Source organism: Myxocyprinus asiaticus, chromosome 21 (genome assembly GCF_019703515.2).
Source record: "Myxocyprinus asiaticus isolate MX2 ecotype Aquarium Trade chromosome 21, UBuf_Myxa_2, whole genome shotgun sequence".
In the NCBI taxonomy this organism is placed as follows: Eukaryota; Metazoa; Chordata; class Actinopteri; order Cypriniformes; family Catostomidae; genus Myxocyprinus; species Myxocyprinus asiaticus.
Genome location: NC_059364.1, coordinates 32,764,175 through 32,775,306, shown reverse-complemented (window position 1 = coordinate 32,775,306; position 11,132 = coordinate 32,764,175). Strand labels below are relative to the sequence as shown.

Genomic DNA, 11,132 nt, shown 5'->3' with positions numbered 1-11,132 from the left:
CATGAGAGTGAGTTTATGATGAGATGAGTAAAATGCCACCATGAGGGCAGTTTCAAGATTAAGTACACTTTGTATAGATAAAATAGAGAAATTTGTTATCAAAGGGGAGAACTTCTGGTTTAGAAAAACAAAATTAAATACATAGTGCATAGCTACAAGTTCATTTATACCAACCAGAAACACTAACAAACAACACAGTATCATCCCAGACTTTTTAAAATATCTTTATTACATACAGTAGTTCCAGATAAAATACACACAAGGCTGTAACAAAACAATACAAAATGCTGGAAAAATAAAAACTTGCAATAAGCACCAAAAATGACCAGACTAATTGTGCTATAGTGGGTTTTCATGGTGCAACAGGAAATCATACTGATCTTTTAAAATGACTACGCTTGCATTTCTCTGTCCTTTCCAGGTCTGAAAGGAACTATTTACTTCAAGAGCATTTGGTGACAAGAATCTTCATTGAATTTGTAACTTCATTCAAAAACATTTTGATCCTAGCAAGACAAAATTACTTGGTTATTCTTAACGGACAAGTATAAATGTTATATTTAGTATACAGAAGGTAATACATACTGTTATGATCACTGTAGGTTCTCTCTGTTTTTCTCCAAACAACAGCCTCTTCCTTTTACAGTTGTTTATCAGTGGTCTAGTGCAATTTACAATCACAAACATTTTGGTGTTCTGCTAATACAACATTACAGGCAGTAAGCTGGTTCTGTGTGACTGAGAAAGTGCTGTATTTTCTGGTCTCAGATATATATGACAGTACTGAATGTATACTGTCTGTCGAGCCAACACCCTGGTTTCACTTCAGGAATTCTTAATCTATTATGCTGAGCATTACTGTGTAAAGCATTACAAGACCAACTGAAATTTGTTGGTACATTGTGCATTACTCAAATGAAGAACGAGTCTAGACAGCATGTGGTTTAACTGGTCTGTGGTTTCGGTTTTTAAGAGAGCACCCAGAGGGGAGAACAAACCATTTCATATAAATCACAATCAAGTAGTCATATTTGCATAACATATCCAACAGTTACATTATATCCAACTATACATTATATCCCCAGACATTGGTGGGGTTTTCCACTGGGTTACAAAAATACCCTTTTTTTTTTTCATCTGCTTATTGTAAATGCTTATTGTGTAACATAAAATGTGCTTTAGATATTAGTTCTAAAAATATTTGCCTACATGGAGTGCTCAGGGCAAAAAGTAACAGAGCTTTACTGCCTCTCAAAGTACATGAAGAAAATAACAACATGAAGTGGTTGATGGAAAATAATCACTGTACAGCTTTGTTAATGTCATCCACAGAAACAACACAAGCTAACACTGTAACATTACCACAATATGTCAGGAAAAACACATTTTTGTTCATACACGCTCAGGTTACAGGAGTATTAGTATGTATAACTTAAGGTTATATCATCAGCTACTGTGACTGACATTATCATATATATTGGTACAGCACATTACATATTCCTAATGAAAGTGATAAATAATTATGATTGCTTGTTCCCACAATTGCAGGTGTCGGAGAGGTTTCATGATCCAAACAATGTAGGGCATAAGAAGCAACTCTTTCTTTATACTCTAAATATAAGCATATTTCATCTATAGATCATGTGCATCTATATATATAAACTGCCAAAAAGATCTGTAGTGCCTCTTTAACCCATGTCCCAGACACATTAGACTGGGGAAATTATTCATACATTCAATGGGTAATACTAATTATGAAATATTTAAATAGAAATTATTTTGACCATTCTTCAATAACAACACACAAACTACAATCTCCATACAACCAAATGTCAAAGTCACTTCTTAGAGACATTTGCAATTATTTCAAACCACACAGGCCTACAAGGCTTAAACAGAAAACACAATCAAGTATGGCCTTAGGAAGCATAGTTGTACGCCAGTGATAGTCGCCCCAAAAGTAAGCAGTTTGATGTGCTCATAGGAGTGTTTCCACATTTTGCTGTATAGAGAGAAAGGCATACTGCACCCAGTCTAAGTGCACTTAACTGGCACATAATGTGGCATGCAGGTGGAAATGTTAATTTGGCAGGATAAGGTTGAGTACAAAATGAATTTCTGTACATGTTAGTGATTTAGGTCAGATATTTGAGCCACAATCTTAGAAATGTTTTAAGCCTCTTACAAAGATAAAATGACAATATGCAATAACAAAATGCATAGGCTAATCTAGAATAAATAATAGTAATGAAAAAGTAGAGGGCGAAAAAGATATTTATGACACGGCATATCACATCAAACATTCTATAAACTGGAAAAAAAGTCTAAATATGTGGGTTGTCAATGTATGTAGAATCAGGATGGCACTAATTTCTAACATTCAAGCATCCAAATAACAAATAAATCCAGCCGCAAATGTTGACCTTTGAATATATACAGACTGGTGATTTAGGATTGTACAATAACAAGGGTAAAAGTGACAAAAAATATATAAATTAGAACAGCGTAACAAAATCAAATATGTTCTACCCTTCATGTTGTGCCCACTAACCTCCAGTGCAGTGGAGTACATTCGTATGGACTTCGACCTAAAGGCCTCTACAGACCCTTGTTGAAATAAACAGTGGTGGTATGAGGATTGCTTTGTCGTATCCTCTCTTGAAGCTCAGGCTCCAGACTGCTCACCTTCATAGAACTTTATAGAGACAGAAAAAAAACAGGGTATTACCTGATTCAACATTTTAACCAAACCAGGGCAATGATAGGATTACCATAAAGGTACTCACCTCTTCTGTGGGAACAGAGCACAGCACAGTGGAGTGGCAAACACCAGACTGTGGGGACAGATATTCAAAATGATTAATTCATTCACTTTTTGTAAAGAGGCAAGTTATGTTGTGCATGATTATAAAAATCACTGCCTTAAGAACTCACCAGAATCCAACAAGCCCAACTTGTACAGGGGCGTTGAGAACTGGAAACCGCTGAGAGAAGGAGAGAGATTTGAGATGTACAGTTTAAACACAAAAAAGCTTGAAATAGGATTCTGTGTAAATGGCTTCTTACCTTCATGAAGGCTTTCTTCTCTAAGGCATTCATGATAACTGGAGGAATAGCTATTGGGTAAAACAAATGTATTAAATAAAAACACAGAGAACTTTTTCTGAAACACTTCTGTCATTTCACATCTTACTGCTTTATTTGGCCATAAATGACAGTTAGTTAAAATAAATGTAGTGACTGAATACAAAAATTGCCAATATAAAGAGTATCTCCACAAGATGTAAGAACTATTAATGAAAATTAGGGCTGGGAAATTTAACGAAATGTAATAAAAACAAATTAGAGCAATTAATGCAGTATAGGTTTTTCCTGAAACTTCACTAATGTTTTTCCCCACATGCTGTGGCTAAAATTGGCATGTATAAATTTCCAGGAAGTACATGCTCGACTCAACTGCACATACTAGCACAGAAACTGATTGTGTGGAGAAGTGCACGCTTTCATTTATTACTCACTACACATGTCCAGGTCATAATAAACACGGAAGCGGATTTACTGTACAGAGAATGGAGACTTCACCCGCAAGCAGTGAGCCAGGTGTGGGTGAGATACGGGCAAGATGCGGTATCTCTTTGCATCACCCGAAAACGCTCACTCACTGTCATCTGATCGATTGTGAAAAGCGAAACTGCTATAGACACTAAACAGCAGCCAGAGAAAAAAAAAAAGTTGAGATTTTAAACTTCAGCAAATTAAACTTCAGCATTAAGTTTGTCTTATATCTGTAGGTATAGTGTCTAATAATGCATTGGCAATGCACACTTAAGTTTATCTTGCAAATATTGTTGGATATAAATTGAATCTGCCTATTTAATCATATTATTATAAAAGTCCACTGGAAAACGGCAGAAGTTTTCACCTAACTTTTAATTACAGCATGTCCACTGATTTTATGGAATGTATACATATACTTGTATCAAATATTTATACCTGTAAAAATGTGTCTAATTAACTCCATAAATAACTGAAAATTTTTATATTTAAAGTTTATATTTAAATAATAACTAACCAATTTCTTGCAAGTTCTTTGAGACAAAATATAAAGTAAATATATTTAAGATTATATTTTAATGTATGTTTTGATGTACCATGTACTATGATTAATCACAGTAAACTGTGCGATTAATTCGTTAAAAAAAAAAAAAAAAAAAACGATTTACAGCCCTATTAAAAACATCAACAAAACTGATTTAAGCATGCACTGCACTTACCCATGGCTGGAACTGCCATGCCAATACGAGACACCACCACCTGTACGATGGCTTGCTGAGCAGCTTTAGTTGATTCCCCAAGGCGTTTTCCCTCAGCATCAGTGACAGGAATACCATGCTTTAACTCTCTGTGAGGATAAAGGACTTCATCAATAAAGAATGAAATGGACCCATAACATATGAGTCACCTCTCTTGATGTTGATTTGTAGTGATTAAAACCTTGGAATAACCTTTTGCTCACCTTTGTCTCATGAAGGGTATGTTGATACAGTTTGCAGCTGCTACTGCAGCAAATGGAACAAAACGCCCAATAATAGCTGGTAAGTGCTGGGGAAAGATAAGATATTTTAGATTAAACTACTTTGGCGGTCACCACAGCCAAAAAATTGTCCACAACATGTGAAAAAAACAGCACAGTTAAAAGTCCTCATAATAAAAAACAAAATGCAACAGCTTTTAGACAGATCTACTGTATTCTGAAAAGATATAACACAGTAACTATGCCAGTACTGGAACTGAGGAAATGTCTTCAAGTTAAATTGTAGTTTAGTTACTGATTTTTAACTCAGTCTTTTCTGAACCTAAGCATAGTTGTGCCAAAAGGGACAGATCAGTCTAAGAGACCAAGTTTTGATCACTCAGTTCTGACAATGCATGTAGTTACTGCATTTTGCCTTAGCTCAGTAGTACTGCAGTACCACAGGTCCATTTACATTTCTGAACACAGGAGTTAAAAGCAACAGTGGCCCTGTTTTAACCTGGTATCAAGTGATCCGATCACATGTGGTCAGCCGAGACACATTCCTAAATCCACCTGGTATTACCATGCATCTCAATTACGTCTCCTGTGACCACTTGTGTTCGGATTTCAAGGGAAGGGTCTCTGATTTTCATGATGACATGCATCAATTACTACATCACTCTGTTCCTGCATGATAATAAACAGCAAAAACATCATAGGACAAAGAAAACAGATGCTCCCAGGTGCAGCTGAAATGTAATCCAAGCACAAATGCAAGCAGAATTCTCCATTATTTTAGTATTAACATGAGCTTCAAATGTGTGTGCTTGTCATTTGTCTCTCCATGTTGATTGACAGGTGAGGGGTGGTGCTTCGCTGCTGTCCGGGATGCATTCAGGATAGATTGCATTTCACACCTTAAATGCAATGTGGTCACATGCGTTTTTGACTACCTCTGTATGTGGTTTTAGTGATCTGATCACAAAACATTTTGTACCCCGTTTACATCTGTATAATTAGTGCTGACCACTTGTGATTGAATCACCAAAAATGCATCTTAATACCAGGTGGAAACGGATTCAGAAAGTAGTGAACCAATATGACATATCATTATCAAAATGTTGAAAGTTCTGTCTGCTGCAGTTCTCAATGTGGTTAACTTTAATTATTGTGACAGTTTAGGGAAGGGACAGACCTTGGTCAGAGACTTCAGGCCAAGGGCTGTTATTACAGCACCTGTGGTAGCACTAACGTAGGCTGCTCCAAGCTGACTGTAAAGTAAAAAAAAAAAAGAAATCTATATATATATATATATATATATACACACACACACAAACATATGGAGCATCTCAGTACCATTAACATTTCTCATATATCTTATAGTTACCACACTGACAATACAGAATGCACAACTCTCCTTTTTAAGATGTGAGTTTAGAAAAGAGCAATGATACTAAGTAGTGCAACATGTGGGTCAAATTATTAGATGAAAAAACTGCCAAAAAACACATCAGAAGATAGGAAACACATATATTGGCATGCTATCTTAATTTGCCTGTATTCATCATGTGTATTGAGCATGAAACACATGACACTGATGATTCTCCTCCATGGCGAGTTCATGGAGTACAAGTGGAGTGGATTCTACCATTGTTATTATGGCAATGTGGCTCATGCGACAGCTTTCAGGACACTAAAGGGTGCAATATACCAACAGGGTGTGATCGAACACATCATCCATATAGAAGCCTGCAGCTAGATAGTTTCTAGAAGTGATCATAGCTGCCATACTTCACAGTGAGTGCTGCATCTCCACTGCGGTTAGTGTAGTTGACAATGGCGTTGAAAGACTGATTAACCCACTGCCAAAATACCACTGCTGGGGTTGTCCTGAAAAAAGTAAAGACATTTCCATTAATGCCTTAAAACATTTTAGACAGAGAGATACTATCCTTTACTAAAAACGACTTTTATAGACACCGAATTCATATAAGAATTTAATTTGAGTCAGATGTTGTTCTTGCTCAATGTAACTCATGTGCAGATGACTCACTGAACTAAGTTACAGTAAGTCTACAAAACAAGGAAAGAGAACCTAACTGTACATGTTTTTAAAACAAAGTATTTCCTAGCTGTTGGCTAAAGTTTTATGAGCAAAAATACTACCATAATAAACAGCCATCCTTCTCTTTTAAAGTACAGTTTTTATAGGAGTGCAGCACCCTCAATCAATCCACTAAACGGAGGCTTTTGGTAAGAGTGCTGTCTTTTCCATAATGACTCATTGGTCAAATATTCAGTGAACTGAGCAGGAATATGTCTCCCAGCCCTGGACAGATTTAGGCTACTCTCATTTTTGGCTATAATGTGTAATAACATTTTCAGGCTTTATGACACTTTCTGTTCATATGGGATCCAGAGAAGTGGTGGATCGAAACTGAGTATTCCTACCTGTAAAAGGTAAGCATGCAGCCCGTAATGGTCATGTTCATGGGCACTTGTGCAGACATGCGTCCAATTAGCAGCATTTTCTCTCCTGTGTCAGGGTGGAAAGCAGAATCGTAGATGTATTTGGCCCTCCACAGTTGATCCTCTGTCAGCCCGGGCTTAACAACTCCCAACCTGTAAAAGAGAGCACAGCAGTTAGGCATTTTATTTAAAAGGGATAATTCACCAAAAAATAAAAATGCTCTCATCATTTACTTACACTCATGCCACCCCACCCAGATGTGTAGGACTTTCTTTCTTCTGCAGAACGCAAATGAAGATTTTTAGAAGAACATCTCAGCTCTGTAGGTCCATACAATGCAAGTGAAAGGTGATGAGAACTTTGAAGCTCTAAAATGGCATAAAGGCAGCATGAAAGAAATCCACAAGACTCTAGTGGTTAAATCCATATCTTCAAAAGCGATATAATAAGTGTGGGTGAGAAACAGATCAATATTTAAGTCCTTTCTTTCCTAAAAATCTCCACTTTCACATCTGAAAGTCACATGTGGCACCTGTTTAGGAAATGTATTGTTATAAAGGACTTAAATATTGATCTGTTTCTCACCAAAGCATATCATATCGCTTCTGAAGACATGGATTTAAACACTGGAGTCAGATTACAGATTACATTTATGCAGCCTTTATGTGCTTTTTGGACCTTCAGATTTCTGGCCACCCTTCACTTGCATTGTATGGACCTACAGAGCTAAGATATTCTTCTAAAAATCTTAATTTGTGTGCTGCTGAAGAAAGAAAGTTTTACACATCTGGGATGGCATGAGGGTGAGTAAAAGATGAGAGAATTTTCATTTTTGGGTGAACTATCCCTTTAACACATCAAAACAAGAATTTGACATAAACTGCTCTTTTTATGATAGGCTGACATCAGCTTGGAGGGATGAAACAATACTTAAACCTGTAATAAGAACCTGCTACAACTGGAAGGACATCAGAAGTAGTAAAATAAAGGCAAATACTGTGCATAATCAAGCAAACACCTTGCAGAGCATGAGGTATTGTTTCAGGTAATACAGGTGTACTTCTAAGAAAATGGGCCTGTATTCTATTTAAAGCTGAAGAAGTACATCAGAGTATTTTTTAGGATTTTAAAGATTCAAAATACAAAAGATTCCTTTCTCTGCTATATTTACATACAAAAACATGGTCAGACATAATCAGACCTTACATTCAAGATGTAAGGTCTGATTAGCACTACTTAATTACAAACAAACAACAACAAAAATCCATGCTATTTTTAGACGTCATTTAAAAAGGGAATTTTATATTTTTTATGCACTGCACCTAAAAGATTTCCAATAGCTTATTTTTAGCTTTAATGCTCATATTAACAGAATTATGAACAATTCAGCTCTTTGTGGTCAAAGCTCTCAGACCTGTAGTTCTCCACAGTAACTCTGGCATCCTCTAAAACCTCACTGGACAGCAGGACGTTTCTCGGGTCCGTAACCATGAAGAAGTGCTGAGCGCGGCCCATAAATGTGCTCTGGTCCCATCGTGGTTCCTTAATGTTAATATTCAGAGGCAAATCTCCAGACATTCTTTCCACTTCTATGAAGATCAAGGAAGCCTGGGTTATTGTCAATCCACAATAATTACTGAGAAGCATAAGATGGTGCAGATGCTTTCAAGATGTGTGTTTCTAATGTGTCATTTTACAACAAAAGATTGAGATCAGTAACGTTGAGGTGCCTAACCACATTACGTCCACGCCAACATTACAGATGATACGAAAATAGTTTCAAATTTGAAAGTGACTGAGGACGTTTCAGCTAAAATACATTTGAGACATTTAATAATTAACATAATCGAGCCTGACTCGATATGATTGTGCATCATTAAAACACTCGTTGCCATGCACGCCTGTAAGCTCTCCTGCTCTAATGATTGACAGAAAAACAGGTGATGTCAACAGCAATGCATGTCAAACGAACTATGACTGATCGGGTCTGGTTAACTTATACACCTGAGGTTAAAACAATTTATTTGAGAAAGTATTGGTCGCTGGCCATCCTAATAAAGGACTTTATTTTGTTTATCTAATGTAGCTTAGAATGCACGTGAGACGACCCGCATGTTTACAGCTGTTGTAGCTAACTAAAGCTAACTGTCCTGCTGGTGTGATGGAAACTGACAAGGACATGTATAATAAACACATTCATTATGCCATACAGTTTCATTTAATTCGATCCACAGTTGCTGAGCTGTCAAGCTGTTCTGTTAGGGATGTTTACATTTAAAAAGTAAGAAATATAATAATAAACAAACCAATATCCACATAAATCGGCTAAACTAACGTTAGCTGGCTACAGTGCAATCTCGCTTTCATGAACACAAGAACCATACCACAATACAGGAACCCTCGAAGAGTCTTCCAATAAAAACACCGACACATACCTTGCTAAACGACCACAGGTAACGTCCAGGTACACCTTGTGAAACCTTCAAGCATATGACCTCAGCGCTTACTGATTTTCTCTGTGAGATGACAGTACGCTTTATCTTCTTCTTCTGTGAGTTAACTGGTGGGCTACAAACCAACTAAATAAGTGCATGCCGCCACCTACTGTGCTGAAGTGTGACGAGGATGAAGTCTAGGAATAAAAGGATGATTTCCTATATTCTATGTTTAAGACCATTATTTCTAAAGAATCTCAGTATTGCTTTTACTATTTTACCAGTTCCTGATCTAATATTTAAAATATTGAATAGAGTATTTTCTGTACATTCTGAAGCTTGTAGTTCTCTTATAAGTTCAATTCTTTCCTGTTCATATTTGATACATTTAATTAAAATACACTGGCAGCCAAAAGTTTGGAATAATGTACATATTTTGCTGTTTTGGAAGGAAATTGTTTTTTAATTTACCAAAGTGGCGTTCAACTGATCACAAAGTATAGTCAGGACATTGCTGATGTAAAAAAAAACAGCACCATCACTATTTGAAAAAAGTCATTTTTGATCAAATCTAGACAGGCCCCATTTCCAACAGCCATCACTCCAACACCTTATCCTTGAGTAATCATGCTAAATTGCTAATCTGGTTCTAGAAAATCACTTGCCATAATAACAAACACAGTTGAAAGCTATTTGGTTCGTTAAATGAAGCTTAACATTACATTTATTTTTGAATTGCCACAGTATGCAATAGACTGTCTTCAGGTCAATATTAGGTCAAAAATGGGAAAAAAGAAACAGCTTTCTCTAGAAACTCGTCAGTCAATCATTGTTTTGAGGAATGAAGGCTATACAATGCTTGCAATGGACAAAAAACTGAAGATTTCATACAAAGGTGTACACTACAGTCTTCAAAGACAAAGGACAACTGGCTCTAACAAGGACAGAAAGAGATGTAGAAGGCCAGATGTACAACTAAACAAGAGGATGAGTACATCAGAGTCTCTAGTTTGAGAAATAGACGCCTCACATGTCCTCAGCTGACAGCTTCATTGAATTCTACCTGCTCAACATCAGTTTCATGTACAACAGTAAAGAGAAGACTCAGGGGTGCAGGCCTTATGGGAAGAATTGCAAATAAAAAGCCACTTTTGAAACAGAAAAACAAAAAGAAAAGTTTAGAGTGGGCAAAGAAACACAGACATTGGACAACAGATAATTGGAAAAGAGTGTTATGGATCTTAACCCCATTGAGGTTTTGTGGGATCAGCTAGACTGTAAGGTGTGTGAGAAGTGTCCAACAAGACAGCCACATCTATGGCAAGTGCTACAGGAAGTGTGGGGTGAAATGTCACCTGAGTATCTGGACAAACTGACAACTAGAATGCCAAGGATCTGCAAAGCTGTCATTGCTGCACATGGAGGATTTTTTTAATGAGAACTCTTTGAAGTAGTTTAAGAAGTTCTGAACATTTTTATTTTCTGCAAATTTTAATAGTAATTTTTCACTTTATTAATGTCCTGACTATACATTGTGATCAGTTGAATGCCACTTTGGTGAATAAAAGTACCAATTTCTTTCCATAAGAGCAAAATCTGTACATTATTCCAAAATTTTGTCCGCCAATGTATGTTCAACAGTTTCCATTTCCTGGCATGTATCACATAAACACGTGTTATGTTTGTCCATGATGAGAAGTGTCGTGTTAAG

At 36.6% G+C, this 11,132-nt stretch overlaps 1 protein-coding gene across 1 annotated transcript; it reads right to left on the bottom strand.

The window, feature by feature from the left end:
* Positions 1-208: 208 nt before the first annotated feature.
* LOC127412483 (sideroflexin-1-like) lies at positions 209-9,547 on the bottom strand. The gene is made up of 11 exons (XM_051648883.1): positions 9,422-9,547; positions 8,401-8,575; positions 6,968-7,138; positions 6,308-6,406; positions 5,712-5,787; positions 4,517-4,602; positions 4,275-4,402; positions 3,067-3,116; positions 2,935-2,984; positions 2,787-2,834; positions 209-2,695 (listed from the first exon to the last, which is right to left on the bottom strand). The coding sequence occupies exons 2-11, from the start codon at positions 8,562-8,564 to the stop codon at positions 2,599-2,601; spliced, it is 969 nt and encodes a 322-aa protein (XP_051504843.1). The 5' UTR covers positions 8,565-8,575; positions 9,422-9,547; the 3' UTR covers positions 209-2,598.
* Between the last annotated feature and the right edge of the window lie 1,585 nt (positions 9,548-11,132).

Excerpts from the sequence above, each read along its gene's own strand:
- LOC127412483 (XM_051648883.1), bottom strand. The coding sequence starts at position 8,564 with ATGTCTGGAGATTTGCCTCTGAATATTAACATTAAGGAACCACGATGG. Across the intron at positions 6,407-6,967 it reads TGCATGCTTACCTTTTACAG|GACAACCCCAGCAGTGGTAT; the intron begins GTAGGAATACTC and ends TACTTTTTTCAG. Across the intron at positions 5,788-6,307 it reads GATGCAGCACTCACTGTGAA|TCAGCTTGGAGCAGCCTACG; the intron begins GTATGGCAGCTA and ends TTTACTTTACAG.